Raw genomic sequence first — 17,636 nt, 5'->3', positions numbered from 1 at the left:
AATCTTTCAATTCACTTTGAGAGTTTGTTCAACGTTGGACGGACAAATGTGAGATAATGAGGGGATAACTGCTATTCTAGATGAACATTGATCTCACAAAACCAATTTTGCTTCTAATTTCTTCAAATATTCTCCATGAATTCTTCAAGCATTACTTGGTTGGATAATGATCCCTTGAGGGGCTTTGTCCAGGACGGTCTTTAGATTTGGAACGGGGTAGTGGAATAGTTCCTAAGGTTCCTTAGCTCCCACCAATCTCAAAAGGTGCCTCGAATGAAACATGCCCTTGATCAAGTTCCTCAATGAGGGTTCAATATGAAAAAGATGCAATTGTTCCCACAAGTCCGCTTACCCTATTCCAGGATTGAAAAATCCATCCTTGCATGCACAGGAATTACATGTTCCACCTTGAAGATTGGTTGACCACTTTAAAGTATGAAGTCACCACCCACAAAGCTTGTCCTTTTACATCTCCCTTGGGGTTATTCTCAAATACTCCTTTGATAGGATGCTCTATGTTAGGAAATATGCAACCTGTATTTTTTGGGGCCAATGGCTAGTATATATATACATGCCATGTGGTAAATATGCAGGAAACCCCTCATACAACAAAAAAATATACAAGCTATACTTGAAACATAATATAACTCTAAGAGTCCCCTAAAACACAAGGTGGATCCACAACACTAAGTTTCAGGAAATAAAACCTAAGCTGCGTTCTGATACCATGTAGAGTTGCATGCACTAGCCACTTCACCCAAAATCTCAAACTGGTGCCAGGTAGAAGAACTCTGTGTGTAGAACTCATCAACCGTGGAGTCACCCTGCTAAAGAGCATGCTCATGGCGAATCACAGACTGGTATGAGGCATCACCAGAGGGTTGATAGCGAGGCCCAAGATGGGTCCACGTCTCAAATATAGTAGCGAGGCCCATAAACTCAAACGCAAACCACGGCAAAACACTAAGTGAGAACAGCCGCAACACATATCTTCATCAAACTACTAAGTGTAAGCAAAGTGAACCTCATGGTAAGTGGCAAGACCTCCCCATAGGCCAAAACCTCTTGATCATAAGCACAAACCGCATCCTCGTCAGCAAGCTTAACTGCACCCTTAGCAGCCCGAGGAGCATTCGTAGCAAGAGACGGTGGCGTCAGCAAAGTAGGAGCCACAGAAGGAACCATATGTGGCAAACAGGGGGCCTTACCAGAAAGAACACACATAGATGAATCCACGCATATGAATGCGCATAAAGGCAACCAACTGGGTGGAATTAGCACCATAAAAAATTATCAAGCACCGAGGAATGGTGACATAACTTGACCATGAAGACATTGCTTCTCTTTTTTTAGAATTTATTTTACTCGTCTTTTGGACCGATGCCCAACTCAATAGACAACCAAATCGATTCGGCGGTAGACCTGCTCGTGGAGGGGCCACTCAGTTTGGCAACGGACCAACGGGGCGCAGAAAGCCGATAGCTGTGCCAGGCGGACGTCTGGGGCGGGCCTGTGGGCACACGGCCGAATCAAGTTGATGTTAGGCGGACCAATCAGGCGGCAATGTGGCCAAATCGAGCTGGCGACACAACCGACGGGCAATGGCTGACTAGGAGAGGCAACGGGCAGTTTGAATTGACCCGACATTGACCAAATCGAACGAGATCAAAGCGATTGGCGGGTGCAGCGGAGCAGTCAGGTGTGTGTGGACCAACGAGAACAACAACATTGATCAACAATGAATTGATCAGATCTTAATATGTCAATTCATATTGGAGGAAGCAACAGGGAGAGAGTCGACGGCGGCAGGAGAGACAGAGTAGGGTCGACTAGAGAGAGAATGACGATGCATGATGGTGGATCAATAGCATGAATTACACGTGTCAAAAAAACTAGGCTCTGATACCATGTCAGGAATATGCAACTTGTGTTTCATGGGGGCAAATGACCAGCATATATATTCATGTATACGCGATAAATATGAGCAAAAACCTCATACACCGGGAAAATATACATGCTATACATAGAACATAATATAACTCTAACACTATGGACCATCACGCCGGTGATGCTTCCATTACGTGGCAATAGATATAGGAGTCTTTCCTCCCATTGTTAAAGCGCCTTCATGTAGGCCTATTGCTCTTGCGCTCATCTTCATCAGAAATTTGCACGATTAAATAATATAGCGTGATCTTGTGACCCGACCTCATCTAATGCATATGTTGCCCAATAGTAGTAGTTGCTTGTGTGGTGGAGTGTGCACATCCAAGGAGTAGCTCTGGCATCAACCTTCCTCAAAAGTCTTGCTTACCCTTTGTGTGTTTCCTTAAGTCGAGGCTTGAAACTTAAGTAAGATTTCTCGTTTATCGGCGACACAAGATGTTTGAACATTTGAAAGAACACTAATAGGGCATACGGCTTTGCAGGAAGAAGTGTGGTGCAAAGCACCCCCATGTCATATGTATTCCTTTTTGCCAGCAAATAGGATGCAACCCCTCATGATGATCCCAGTAGGTTGTGGATCAAGAGATATACCCCCTCACACTCTGGTCTCATGTTAGTAGTTCTTTGATATTGCCTTCTAAATGTGTGATGGGAGGGGGATATATACATGAGTGATATTGTATGCCTTTATTCACTTCATGATCAAGTGAGGCCTTCTTATTCCGCCTTAAGGTTTCCACTATGCTCCAGATGAGGAGGTACTAGGCTCTGCCATACTATTGTTCTATGTCGAGGTTCTTTATAGTGATAGCCTTCATATGCCAAAGCTTGAAGGATGTTGGTGTGCTACTTGTCAAGGTTCTTTACAGTGAGGGCCTTCATATGTCGAAGGTTGAAGGACACTGGCATGCTCCGTCGAGCAAGACGACCCTAGGATAACATGCTCTTATAGTTATCCCAACTTTACGATACCATTTTAGAACAAGGGCTGAAGGAAAGCTTCTTAGCTACATCATCGTCACCTTCATGGACAATATTATCATTTGTTATCTTTGGCCCACACTTTTTATTAAGGCTTAAGTTCCACTTCTTTGATCCTTCTAGGATGTTCTTGCGCAAATTGATGGCCCAAAGGGTTTAAATTGTGCCACAAAAGCAAACTAAAATCCTCGAACAAGATCTTGTATGGTGCCTTCGATAATGGCAAAACTCCTAACCCTTATGTGCATGTTTCTTTACATGTTTGCTTCCTCGAGCTCTTTGCCCGGTAAGAAAAATTGCTAGGGAACTTCTCTTGTTTCTACTTGTTAAACTGAGAGAACATTAGCAGCTGGAAATTTTGTGCCAAAGTTAGTGACTTATGGATTACGTCATTCATGGATCTTTGAAGGATGCCTGCTTTTGCAAGAACATATGCTTCTACTCGGTATTGTTGCTTACAGTCAGGAACTTCCACCATATCATATACTGTTCTTGAGCTATGTAGGGGCCTTCCTGGATGTCATACATTGTTCATTATGCTTCTTTTAGGAAAAGTGAATTGGGCCATGATCATGATCTACACAAAAATATTGGGCTCTTCCATTCAGTAAGGAGTTAAAGGCTGCTTGGACTTTCAATGGGAACCTTTCCAAATCAACCACCTCTTAGGCAGTTAATAGGTCGGCCTTGTTCAGGCCCCTAGCCCTTATCTTTCTAATTACTCCACCCTTTCTCCAAAAATTAGTGCAAACTATGATGGAAACAAAGTAATCTATATACAGGTTAAGTCATACTACCTGAAATTGAACTCAGTAATCCCTAATTTGTAGGTCGTATAAGCTTGGTGAAGTCATACTTCTATAATTCCTATCTTCATAAAATCTCTATTTGCATATGCTCTCCAAAATTATTGTTATTGCAAGTTCTGAATAAAAAAGGTGGTACAAAAGCTTCTGAAATTACACTAGGTAGATATTGTTTCTGCAGGGAGAGACATAACCTATATACAGGTAAGACAGAGAGACATGAGTTCTATTTTCCTGTTTTCTCATAGTACTTAGAACTGTGTTTAAAATTGCCAGCCAGAGCCTAAAGCTTGAAAGTACAGTTTCCAAACGCTAATGTTATCCATTTATTTTCAGCATAGAAGGTACATATGACCGCTATCAGGCATTTGCAGGAGCCGGAAAGGACGTGAATGAACCCGGTGCAAGTAACAACAATGTAAATTAATTGCTATAGCTTTTCCTATTGCATAGCTTAGAGCTAGTTTATGTGTGGGACATTTAGCTGCCAAGCATCATACTGTGAATTTAATAAGTCTGTATTTCTGAATTTACCACGGAAATGCACTATGCAAGATGAAGTGTTTGTAATCAAGAATTATGTTGCCTACGCACATGACCAGCAAAATGAGTCAAATATGATCGTTTTCATAATCTAAGTCTAGGTTGTAATCACCCATTTTGTATCCAGGATAGCCAAATTCTATAATTGTTTATATACTCTTTTTAAGCAAGATTATCTATATCCCCACATATCTCTGACATGATATGTTGGTTCTGAACCAGGATGGAGATCCTTCAAATATACAGTCAAGGCTTGAAGAGATTACTACCTGGTAGCCCTTGAGGCTTTACACCATATCTCCTAGTATGTTATTTACCGCGTTTAGTGCAATGCTGATTATGTGCAATCCTGAAGGTCTCTTCAAAACAATGCTGATGACTCAGATGCTAATGAGCTAGAGAAACTGGAGAAACTACTGACAGATGCTTTGAAGAATACAAAATCGAAGAAGGTACACCTAAATGACTGTTGATATTTGTAACCAACTTTCGTAGCAAGGAATCAAGTTTCTGGTTCCTGTTGCGCCCTTGCACCATCAGAAAATGCTCTGTTTTCGGCCATTTTCACTAATTAGGCAGTTCACAGTTTTAGCATGATCTTAGTTGCTGCAGTCTCGCTCTTGACGCTCCAACTAGACATAAGCAATCCATGGTTCCTTAACAAAAAATATCTCCTACCTAATGGTGTACGGCATATGTTTTTCATTTGGATTGACTATTCTCAAGCACAACAGACAGTTCAATGATGTGGTTGCATCTAGACTCTTAAAAGAATGGTCCTGAACGTGTCAGTTCCTATATCTTGGTAAATGATAGGTAAAATACATTGGGGGAAAAAACTCATTGGCTAATTCACAATACATGTGGCTGTGTTTGACAGTTTCACTGTTTCAGCATAACTCAGAGGAAGTAAGCTGCTAGTACATTTTCTAAATTCATCAATAAAGGTAGATGTGCTACCTGTATTGTGTAGAACTGTACTTGGATGAACTGTCCTGTGATGTGAAGTCAACAGGTGTTCTGGCTATACAAGAATCAGGCTACCATTGATGTTTACTGTAAGACAGCGACACGTTGGTTCTGTTGTAATTTTTCTGAGTATTGTGTAGCTTATTCCATGGCATTAGTAAGCCTGTTTGTATTGCAGGCTGCCTGAAATGACAGACAAAATAGAGACATCAGAATATATCCTGTCAGTTACCTGCAAACAGGAAATTAAAATTTTGAAATAGAGCCTGGCATGAGAGTTCAGTCAACACAAAGACTATTGCAGGGCTATTTAGCGTGTAAATTAGAACAGGGTATTGTTGTATCCTCTGAATCCATGTAGAAAGATTTACTTACAAGCTTTGCTTTGTTGCCACTGGAGTGCAGATGTTGGCGCAACGAAATAGTGGTGCAGGAACGAGTGCAAGCGGCGAGAACTCCAGTCGTCCTAGGGGACAGAAGGAAGGAAGGACTTGAGCAGCCATGTGATGTGCCTGCATTTGGTACAAGGAGAGCTCTGCTGCTGATGCCACACTCTTCCCCAGTTATTGGATATGAAAGAGTTGTGAAGGATGCTGCTTGTTGGGCAAATTCAATAAAAGGGTGGTGGGTTAACACCAATAATGTCCTTGTTAAGTTATCTGATGTTCGTATTAAACCTATCATTCTCTTGTCAGTCTTCTCCACACAGTCCTTGTTAAGTTATCCCATATTTGCTGATTATTTATATCTTTCTCAGAGTAGTACTATAATTTTTCATTCTGTGGCCCTAAATAAAAATCTTGAGAGAAAAATAGAAATATATTCTGATGGTATAAGTTGGCTGTGTTGCCATCATGTAGTGGAGTAAGAACATGGCACATAGTTGAAAACAGCAAGCAAAGACCTGAACCAGTCAGGCATTCAGTAGGCAGAGTTTGCTAATCGACCCACCCTTATAACTATAATCTCACCAATCAGTCTGGAATCTTGGCACGCACACATTTTAGCAAGCGTCTTCCCTGCGATGGAAACAGCACCGACGAGAGATGTCAAACACAAGCCTCAGGAAAATTTAGAACAGCGAGGGACGAGTACGGGACGACAGCAGGAAGAAACCGCACCTGAGATGTAAGGCTGCAAACACCGGCGCCGCGGACGCCCATCCAGCCAGCCAGCCTCCGGCAATGGCGGCACGCGAGGTCACCAGCCGCGGATGCATGCCTGAGATGAATGTAATCTGTCTGAATCAGCTAAATGTAAATCGACCCATCGATCCGCCGTTGGCCGGCGCTCGCTGGAGCGGGCGGGCCACCGCCACACGGCGCTAGCGGCGGCGTACACAGCTCGGACAAACACCAGGAAGGGGGAAGGCGTCGTCCACTTCTACTCTCTCCGGACTCCGGTGGTTTCGCTGGCCGCGCAAAGCTAAGCAGTTTGGGGCGTCGCGCCGTTCAAATAGCCACGCGCGCCCGGGCGCGTGGCGTCCCTCGCGGACGGAAACGTCACGCTGCCTGCGTCATATCACCCGCGGTCGATGCCTAAAAGAAAAAAATATCACTGTGCTACGCCCCATATTTGGGCATGTCCTCTCCTCGGGTCAGTCAATGACTCGCCTTTTCGGCTAGTCCGTTGCAGAGCCATGGCGGCGGGCGGGCGGGCGGGCGCCCCTTGGAGGTGTGCTGGGGCCTGGGGGGGAAAATGCTACACTTACGAAACTGCTACGAAATTCTTACGTAACCTTCCTCACTAAACTCTCCACCCCCCCTGATTTTCAGGCGGTGGGGCCCTTGCCTTGATTTTTAGCCAATCAGAGAATCCCAGCTGGGCCTTTACGTTAATTACGTAGGATGATCTACGTAAGTGTAGCATTGCTCGGCCTGGGGGTCAAAGCGGGCTGGAAAAGTCTAGAGGATGGGAGAAACAGTTGGCAACAACTTTTTGGCATGCAAACGTACATTTTGCAGGAATCTCGGTAGCGGTAGAAAACGACACACCTGGTGGACAAGCAAAGCATCATGCGCCGCGACTTGCACCTGCGTGCGGACGAACGGAGGCTAGGGGAGCCATTGGTGTCCGGCTCGGCGTCGGCGGTTCGAGCTCGATCTGCTTCCAACCCACTGGAACGCGCGTGCGGCGCCGGCCAGTCCGCCATCCAGCGGGCACCGCTCGCCCGACGACGACCGACACCACACTACTCCTCTCCCGGGGCCTTCCACCTATCGGACGCCCATGTACCCAAATCTGTGTTGCGTAATCCGTGTGCACGCGACGCAGAGAGCCGGCTTCAACTTTGTTGGCAAAAACCTGGCCGACATGTAGACCAGCGAGGCCATGTAGTCACGTACGAACGACGAACCATGGGACGAAACACGATTTCTAAGCATAAGCAAGAACACGATCTCTCCGGACAAAGCAAAGCAAGTTGGACAGGGAACATATCGAGGCAGCAGCAGAGCAAACAGACATGGGAGGAAGAAGGTGACACAAAGCAATACAAGCAGGCAGGAAACACATCAACAACAGGGGCGGGAAGATATTTTGGTTACCACTCAGCCGGCGACGCCTGGACGAACGAAGGGAGTGGATGCGAGCGTCGCCATTTGGCTGCCTCCCGGCCGCTACCTCCAACCGTGGAGCGGTGGAGGCAGGCGGACTTCGGCGCTGCGCCGCGTCTTATACCTGGCCCTCCGGCTGCAGGTCCGAGAGAAGAGCAGCAACGCCGTGTCGATGGGCCATTGGCCGGAGCCTGACCTTTTTACTACTCGAGTCATCACGTACGGGCGCCTTGTGCAGGCTCGCGAGGGCGCGGATCGACCGCCGCGTGTACAGCTTCGGACGGGGTGCACGGGGCACGCGTCGGCTCGCCGGGGCACACACCTAGGAAGGGCGCTCCGTGGCAGCTAGTGGCCGGGGGCCGGCGCAGGAAGAACGTCATGCGTCAGAGACATGCTGCCGCCCAATACTCGTAAGAGCAACAGCAAATCCGGGCCTCGAACCGAACTGTGCGTGTACGCGGACCGATCACATCTAAATTTGTTTCTATGCGTCTGGGTTTCTTATATTTGAAATCTTAAATCTCTATCTTCTATACCACTATATAATTCATTATATAATGTGCCAATAGCTTCAAATATTAGTTGTTAGATATGCCCATCGAATAATCAAGAGATGGCAAATCCGAGCATGATCATCTGTTGAATATAGTTTTCAACTCATAAGATTCTGTCACGTGGCCCTAATTGACCCCCCCCCCCCCCCAACTCTACCGGCTCATATGTTCTAAAAGCATATATCCACATGCTTATCCGGGTTTTTTTCCGAAAAGAAGGAATACTCTCGGCCTCTGCATCTCTTGATGCACACAGCCATAACATGTTTATATGATACTCTAATAAAAGAAGACTAGAACAATCTGGATTCTAGAAAGGTAAGAACCAAGTTGGATCTTGTCCAATACGATTCTAGAAAAGTAAATACATATTCAAATGTCTTTCCTATGTTTTTTATATATAATAATAAAGAAGAAACACTTATGTCACATCTTTTTTTAGAAAACCACCTGCCAGTTTCATTAATTAACCCATAGTCCATCATTGAGTGAGAACGATAGTTTTTTTTTTGCATTTTACACAAAACCCCATGCCTTCTTTACTAATTAACCCATGGTCCATATTTAAGTCACAACAAACCGTTATTTTGTAGTTTTACATAAACCCCCGATATATGTGTTAATCACCCCGCAGTCTATTGAGAACAAATATTTTTTCAAATAACCATACTCCCTCCATTCCCTTATACAAGGCCACAAACTCATATTACAGGTACCAAGATAAAATTTAATGACTCCTTTGCAAGTCAACTTTTCTTTTTGTTAACCGGGATCATTAGTACACCACAAGCATGCAACGAATGAAAGGGAAGGAAGTGACCGAGTGTCATTATGACTACATGCATGTAAGTATTAAAATGTTGCTAGTATGAGAAAACATCATTAATTTTTGCCTTGATTACTACTGTTGGTGGCCTTATATTGATGCAAAATGCATTTTTGATAGTGGCCTTGTATAAGAGAATGGAGGGAGTATCTTTTAAACACAATTCCAATTTTACACATGTTATATATGAAATTTGATTAAAAAATATCTAGAATTTGAATATGACATTATTTTTACATGTTAAATATTTTTCAAATGCTATTTAGGGTGCAATGTTAATCAATGGCGCACATTTCGTCATTATTTCGTACCAGCGATCTGTATTGCAACATGTAAAATTAAACGTTTAAATTTGGGAAAGGTTATAATCCTTGGGCATGTTGTAGTTGCACCAGGTTCTCTCTTTGTACATGTTTCATGATCTAAGACCCTACGTACGTACCTTTTCTTGGCGGAATCGACGCGCGTACTTATCAACGGACAACACAATTTTTCTATGGTGAATACACAAACAATTTTTATAGGATGTACATACACTTATAAAATTCATGAACATCAGACGTACATGAATGTCTATTTTCAAAACATCCTAACTATTCGTGTGATAGTCACGAATGTTAATAGTGGAACCGATAAGTACAATTTTAATTTGTGTTTCATATGTTGCATGTGATGACTATACATATAGGTTTTCTTAAATAGACTTAATTTATAAATGTGGCCTCATCGGTGTCGAACGACACCACAAAAATTATTCCTGAGTGTGGTCATAGGTGCACGTCATCAATATGACGAGTCAGAATCAAAATTAGATCGAAATGATAGCGGCTCAGGTAAAAAATATTCATTGTCCCGTTGCAACGCACGAGCATGTTTGCTAGTCTATATAAGACATGCAAAATAGAAAATGTACGTACTACATAGATCAAATTACCTACACTACCCTAGTCCTCGTCGAAGATATCCACGATCCTTGTGCCATGCTTCGGGTTCATGGGAGGCAGCCGCAACTCCGACCATTCTCTAGATCCCCGCGTCCGTCTCCTTCGGATGCACCAGCTCCATGGGAACTGGCCGTTGCACCCCCCTTCTCTTCCTCCTCCTCCGGCTCCGGCGAGTCCGGAGGCAGGGCGGTTGCGATGAGGGCGGCGCGCCTCGCCCGGATCTCGTCCAGCATCTAGAAGCGGCGCTCAGGCGTTAGCATAGCTAAGTGGTCTTCTTCTGTCGGGCCATAGCGAAGCCGGACAACGAGGGAAGAGTGAGGCGGAGAGGAAGGGAGGTGGATGGGCTCACGCTAGTGGCGCGGAGAGAGAGAGAGAGAGAGAGAGAGAGAGAGAGAGAGAGAGAGAGAGAGAGAGAGTGGATGTGCTTGAGGTAGGGGGACGTTGTCCGGCTTAAATAGCCAGACTTTAGCCCTTGGGTGACGTGCTGGAGCGGCGCCATGAAGTTCAAACCCCATCTAAGTAGACGCTCGTTAGATCATCCGGGTTTCAGGTGTTTTCCTATGGGAACCCAATGTCAGTCAAACACGGCGGACGTGCCTGCCCATGCCCAAGCCGCCTCATATTTGGGTTGCATATGAGGGGTACCGGCCAGCCCAGGCGTTTGAGGCGCCCGTCCGGGTCATCTTTTTTTAATTGGTTTGTGACCGGGCCGTCCGCTTGGATGGTTGAGGGCTATTTGAGGCGCCCGCCTATAGATTGATACGTCCCTAATGTATCTACTTTTCCAAACACTTTTGTTCTTATTTTGGACTCTAATTTGCATGATTTGAATGGAACTAACCCGAACTAACGTTGTTTTCAGCAGAATTTCAATCGTGTTATTTTTGTGCAGAAATAAAAGTCTTCGGATTGAGCTGAAAATTTACGGAGCTTATTTACAGAATATATGAAAAATATTGGTGAAGAGAACTACTAAAGGGGGTCAACCAGGAGCCACAAGCTTAGGAGGGTGCCCACCCCCCATGGTGCACCCTGTAAGCGTGTGGGCCCCTCGAGACTCCGGTTTCCCTAATTCCAACCCCATAAATATCATTTCACGGAGAAAAAATAGAGATAAAGTTTCATCATGTTTTACGATACGGAGCCGCCACCACCTCCTGTTCTGCATTGGGAGGGCTCATTTGGAGTCCATTCGGGGCTCCGCAGAGGGGGGTCCGTTGCCGTCGTCATCAACAATCCTTCTTCATCAACAATTCCATGACGCTCCGGGAGTGAGTAATTCCTTCGTAGGCTTGCTGGACGGTGATGGAGTTGGATGAGATTTGTCATGTAATTAAGTCAATTTGTTAGGGCTTGATCCCTAATATCGACTATGTTCTAAGATTAATGTTGCTATGACTTTTCTATGCTTAGTGTCTGTCACTAGGGCCTTGTAGGATCGAAAATGTCTAGAGGGAGCGGTGATTAGAGTACTTTACCAATGAAGAATGTATCATATTCCCAATTTTAGTTGTTGGCGGATTTTAGCAATTAAGACAAGACAAGCAATCAACCTACACATGCAATTCTAAGAGTATAGTAGCGGAAAGTAAAATATTGGATATGAAGGTAAAGGGAAGGGCTTGGAGAAGGCAAACACAAGGGAGACATGAAGATTTTTGGCGTGGTTCCGGTAGGTGGTGCTATCATACGTCCATGTTGATGGAGACTTTAACCCACGAAGGGTAACACTTGCGCGAGTCCACGAAGGGCTCCACCCATGAAGGGTCCATGAAGAAGCAACCTTGTCTATCCCAACATGGTCATTGCCCACGAAGGACTTGCCTCACTCGGGTAGATCTTCACGAAGTAGGCGATCTCCTTGCCCTTACAAACTTCTTGGTTCAACTCCACAACATGTCGGAGGCTCCCAAGTGACACCTAACCAATCTAGGAGAGACCACTCTCCAAAAGGTAATAGATGGTGTGTTGATGATGAACTCCTTGCTCTTGTGCTTCAAATGATAGTCTCCCCAACACTCAACTCTCTCTCGTGGATTTGACTATGGTGGAAGAAGGATTTGAGTGGAAAGCAACTTGGGGAAGGCTAGAAGTCAAGGTTCAAATGGTTGGAATGGAATCTTTTGATCTCAACACATGAGTAGGTGGTTCTCTCTCAAAAAATGGATGGTGGAAGTGTAGGCACATTCTAATGGGTCTCTTCTGAATGAAGAGGGGGTGGAGGGGTATGTATAGCCTCCACACAAAATCCAACCGTTACACACTTTTGACCCATCTCGATGGCGCCGATTGGTAAATTCGATGGCACCGATCAGTACAAAAATAGGAACGTTAGGAATCTCGGTGGGACCGACTGGAACAACTCGGTGGGACCGATGTGCTAGGCCTTAGGGCAAACTTCATCTCGGTGGCGCCGATTGTATCAACTCGGTGAGACCAAAGTGAAGCAATAAGCAAGAGAGAATCTGTCAAGCTAACTCGATGAGACCGATTGCAACATCTCGGTGAGACCGAAATAATTGCAACAAGTCACAAGGAGTTTGCAAGGCCATCTCGGTGAGACCGAGATCGGTATCGGTGTGACCGAATCGTCAGGGTTTCTGGCAGTGGCTATGTCAAATGAACTCGGTGGCTCTGGGTAGAAATAATCGATGTGGCTGAGTTTGGATTTTAGGTTTGGACATATTTGGAAGGAGAAAGTGGCCGACGGTTTTGGAGCAATATCACTAAGCACTTGAGCAAGTATACCATTAAGCAACACCTCATCCCCTTTTAATAGTATTGGCTTTCCTATGGACCCAATGTGATCTTGGATCACTAAAATATAAATGAAAAGACCTGAGCTTTTGCCAATCTTTTCTTTATCATTTTGAGGGGTTTACATCTCTAGTCCATGTCATGCCAATTATTGAACATCCTGAAATATTTATCTTGAATGGATATTAGTTCAATGAGCTATATGCTGTTATGAATTACCAAAACCACCCGGGGATTAGTTGCACTTTTAGTCTCCCCCTTTTTGGTAATTGATGACAACATATAGATCAAAGCTTCGACAAATGATTAAATGAATGAAATACATTGTTGCTTTGAGAAGTATGCAATAATAAAGAGCTCCCCCTAAATTCTTCCATGATTCAAAATTTGCGTTTGAATGCAAATGCACAATTGATTAGGATCATGGGTCACTCTTCCATGTCACATACATCTTGGTGGAGCGCACAAAATGATATGAGTGAAATAGCATGCACGCATCACCAAGGACATAAGTGAGTGAGCATATATAAATAATTGAAGAGATAAGCATTAAGCACAGTATGATCAACCTCACAAGTCACAACCAAACATAGTGTCTCACAGGCATAAAACAACCAAGTAGAACAAATCAAACGGCATAGTAGCAAGAACCCAATAAAAACCAAAGAGCAAAAAGCGAGACACTCTCTCTCGAAGCCTAATGATCTATACAATTTCTCCCCATTTGGAAACAAGTACCAAAAAGCTTGAAAAGTTGTAGAGCTATGTATCTCTCTAGGCACGATCCTCCAGAGCTCCTGAAGGGGTCTTCTGGCTTGTGGCTCCAGTGTGCGTAGGTGGCGTTGAGAGAACTGCATCTGCAAATGCCTCTGATCACTACAAAAAAAATACAGTTCCATGATGATACATGTTTTTCACAATAGGTCACATTTTCTGTCATGCATGTACATGCACGACGATTTTATGTCAGAATCAAGATAGTCATACATGTGCTGTCGCAGAAGTGTTCCATGACATTACTAAAATTATCATCACGGAAGTGTCCACTTCTATAACAATAAATCGCGAGTCATAGAAGTGCTTTAGTCAAGGGTAACCGACACGTGGCATCCACTGTAACGGGTCATTGTTAAGCTATCGGGTTCCGGTTTGGATCCGATAACCCGTTAACAACCCGGACCAATTGGGGTTTTCCACGTGTAAAATTCTCAATGGCCAGAGAAACCACGTGTCGGCTCACCGTTGGGACAGATGTCATCCACTCATTTGGCTGTAGGCGCCTATGATACGTCGACACGTGGCACGGAACAACAGAGGCCTGTTCGGGTGAAAAGGCCGGCCCGTTTGATTTGGTCAAAAGGTAGCCGGCCGGCCCACAGAAAGCCTGTTAACGACCTGTTCGCATATAGCCCATTTACAGCCTGCTAGCTCATGACCCGTTACGGCCTACCTGAATTAGGCCCAGTAGTGTCATCTGGGCCATCCAATATGATTCCAGCCCGTTGTAACTTCCGGCCCATTTATGGCCCATGACGTCTTTAGGCCCATAGGAGGCCCTTTGTAACTTTGGGCCCATTAAAGGCCCGAGATGAAACTGCCCATAATGAACAGTGTATCGCTTTATACCCATTAACGACCCATTATTCCGTTGGCCCTTTCTAGCCCGTGTTAACTTTCGGCCTTCTAAGGGCCCATTTATTCTTGGGCTCATTTCCAGAATTCAGTTACTTACATGTGTTACTGGCATGTTTCACTTGTGGGCCAAATTCAGCCCGTGGTTACAATCGGCCCTTTTGTGGCCCATTAACCCGTTGGGCTGTTTTCATAGTTTCTATTAACGACCCGTTATGGTCAGGCCATAAAACAGACGATTTCCACTCTAGCCCATTTACGACCCATTTTGCGGACTTTGGGGTTGTCTCACTGTCTTCAAGATAGTTTTCCTTAGCTGTTTTATCAGCTTTGTTGGAGATCAACAAGGATGTCTCACTATCCTAAACCTTATCTGCACTACTTCCTTTACCATTGCTTAATAAGGCACTCTTCCCCAATATTCTGTCAGCATTCTAAAATAAGAAACAAGCAGACACATAACATGTTTAGCATGTACTAGTCTATGAAACTCATTTCGGTGAACCAGTTCATTAGTAAGGTGGACATGATTAAACTACCAAGTCTTATATTGCCAAGTAGTACATAATAAAAGCATCAAACAAACATATATCTATGTTCTATGGTCACTGCCTTGTCTTGCCAAATTAAAATAGAGACACGGTTCAAATCTTATCAGTTCAAGACAAAGAAGCACTGAAAGAATACAAAGCGTGGGAAACTACACGACACAACAAGATTTCAGATGGGTACCACGGGTCTACATGTACAACAACACTATTGGCTCTGTTGTGATGCTAGTAATGTGCATGATATGAGAAGTGAACTGTATACACAATTGAAATTGAAATCAACAAAGCTATTTATAAGAGCAAACCTGTTAAAGAAACATGCGTAAACATTCCTGTTGTGCCATTGGAGTTTCGATTGGATCCTTCAATTTAAAAATAAGTTTATATGAGTAAATATAGTGAAACAAGAGCAAAGCAGTATGCACGATAGCAATGGAATCTTCAATGAGAACAGTTGTTCTTTAGGTTTAAGCACTTGTTCTACATGAATAGAGTACAGTAAGACGCAGGCATATAATACTTCAAAATAAAAAAAAGCTCATAGACCTTACCACATTCTTGGTTTGGGACCAGTACAGAACAAGGCGTTTCTAGTCATCATCCAGTAAATTTGTCTCAGGAGAACCTAAGGGAATTTGATGAGTTTCTTTGCTAGTGAAGTGCGTTTTCTTCAGTTAATTACGATACTGCCACCAAGCATTGTTGAAGATAACTGAGGTATTAGCATAGGTTACCTCATCCTGAGTTTCCAAATTGTTCCTTCTCTATAGAGAAAAAAGGGAAAAAATTGTTGTATTATAACCATCATGGAGGTAGAATGTATGGGACAAAGCAAAGTAATTGCCATGAATAACATTACTTACAAATAACTCCTGGACAAACACCTGCAACTGGCATTTCCTTCATCTTCAGTATAATATTTCCATGATGGGAAGATAAACACATAGGATTTAACAACATCAAATGTGATAGATGCTAAACTACGAATGGCTGGTTGTGCTTCCTCCACAGGAATAGGTGTACTAACTGGTGGAGTTGGGGTTCGCCGTGGTAGTACTGGCGCTTTGGGCACTGGAGCTGCCTTACTAACTGCTCTTTTTTGGGAGCTCTATGGTGGAGATGGTGTTGTGTCAATAGGAACTGGGTTACTATCTGATGGGGTTGGGGTTAGATTGGGTGAAGCTGGTTCTCTGTCCATCGCAGTAGGGGTACAATCTGCAAGAGTCTGGGTTATGTGTGGTAGGCCTGGTTCTCGTGCATGTACAACCGGGGTGCTATCTCCACCAAGAGGCAGCACTATTTTAGTTCAAGACCGTGTTTTTACTCCACAAGATACTGACATCACCCGCTCCCATTCAAATGGCTGATAAACAGGAAACGTAGTTGAATGTACAAACATTGTATGAGAGACAAAACCAATTGATAGTGTGGAAAAAAGAAGGCATGAAATAGTTGACATGTATATTGTTTAAATAAAAAGGATAGCATGACATAATTTCACATATATGATGTCTATCTGAACTGGATAGCATAGCATGACATAATTCAAAGATGTGATGACTAACTAAATAGGATGGCATGAGATAATTATATGATGTCTTTAGTAAACAGGTTCGCATGACATAATTCACATACATGTTATCTAAGTAATCAGGATCGCATGATTTAATTCACATATGTGATTTAATATTCTAAGAAGAGGGCATTCGCATATATGATGTCTGAACTAAGAACATGGTGTTGAATATTGTGTATATGATTTCTAAACTATGCAATGCAAGACACCATATGCATGATATGAGAAGTATAATCGTGCCAAGTTAGAGCATACACCTCGGTGGGGGAATAGGACTAGTCATCTGTCTCTGAATCCATCTCTGAGGAGCTATTGGGACCCAGCAAGAGATCTGCTTCGACACGTAGCACTGTCTGTTCTGAAGACTTTTTTTTCACTCCAGATTTTTCCATTACCCACTCAAATGGCGGATTCACAGGAAGGGTAGTTTAATGTACAAACATTATCGACAAATGGAAATGTAATGAAGAAAAGGATGGGCAAGATAATATTCAAATATATGATGCCTGGTTGAATATGATGGCATTGCATATTTCACATATATTATGGCTGGATAAAAGAGATGAGACCACATAATTCCCATATATGATATAGAAAGTAAACAGGCGGCATTATAGAACATGTCTAAACTAAGCAGATGACATATATGATGTCGAAAGTACACACTTCAAGGCAACATATGCATGATATGACCAACATCATCATGCCAAGTTAGAGCAAACACCTTGGGGGTAAATAGGAGTGGTCAACTGCGTCTAAACCCACCTCAGAACAGATATCTTCCTATCGATTACAATCTAGAGCGGGGGGAGGGTATACCATTGAACCCACCATGGAGCGTTGTCTGCATGACATTGTATTACCGTGCAAAACTCTTCTCTTTTCCTCTACATGTTCAGCATGCCACTGTAGCATATGAAAAAAAATATAGTGAGATTATGTAAGGAGAGCATGCAGAAATCTAGAGTGTTGGTAACAACCAGTGGATAGATCCA

The 17,636-nt window shown here is 43.7% G+C and overlaps 1 protein-coding gene and 1 long non-coding RNA gene across 3 annotated transcripts in view; one reads left to right on the top strand and one right to left on the bottom strand.

The window, feature by feature from the left end:
* LOC780673 (MADS-box transcription factor 51) overlaps positions 1-5,940 on the top strand; it is a 31,479-nt gene extending 25,539 nt beyond the window's left edge. The window contains exons 2-5 of the mRNA XM_044495609.1: positions 4,071-4,152; positions 4,500-4,549; positions 4,633-4,729; positions 5,652-5,940. Of these exons, the coding sequence (XP_044351544.1) occupies positions 4,071-4,152; positions 4,500-4,549; positions 4,633-4,729; positions 5,652-5,741 (319 nt within the window). The 3' untranslated portion in view covers positions 5,742-5,940. The remainder of the gene's footprint in view (positions 1-4,070; positions 4,153-4,499; positions 4,550-4,632; positions 4,730-5,651) is intronic.
* Positions 4,784-7,875, bottom strand: LOC123072049 (uncharacterized). Of its 2 annotated transcripts, XR_006434815.1 has the most exons (4): positions 7,793-7,875; positions 6,368-6,467; positions 5,622-6,265; positions 4,784-5,429 (listed from the first exon to the last, which is right to left on the bottom strand). It is a non-coding gene; the product is annotated as an uncharacterized lncRNA (long non-coding RNA). The 2 variants fall into 2 exon arrangements; XR_006434814.1 differs by lacking the exon at positions 7,793-7,875 and having other exon boundaries at positions 6,368-6,684.
* Positions 7,876-17,636: the final 9,761 nt, after the last annotated feature.

The sequence above is a fragment of the Triticum aestivum genome, chromosome 3B (genome assembly GCF_018294505.1).
Source record: "Triticum aestivum cultivar Chinese Spring chromosome 3B, IWGSC CS RefSeq v2.1, whole genome shotgun sequence".
Taxonomy (NCBI): domain Eukaryota; kingdom Viridiplantae; phylum Streptophyta; class Magnoliopsida; order Poales; family Poaceae; genus Triticum; species Triticum aestivum.
This window is presented reverse-complemented; position numbering and strand designations above follow the sequence as displayed.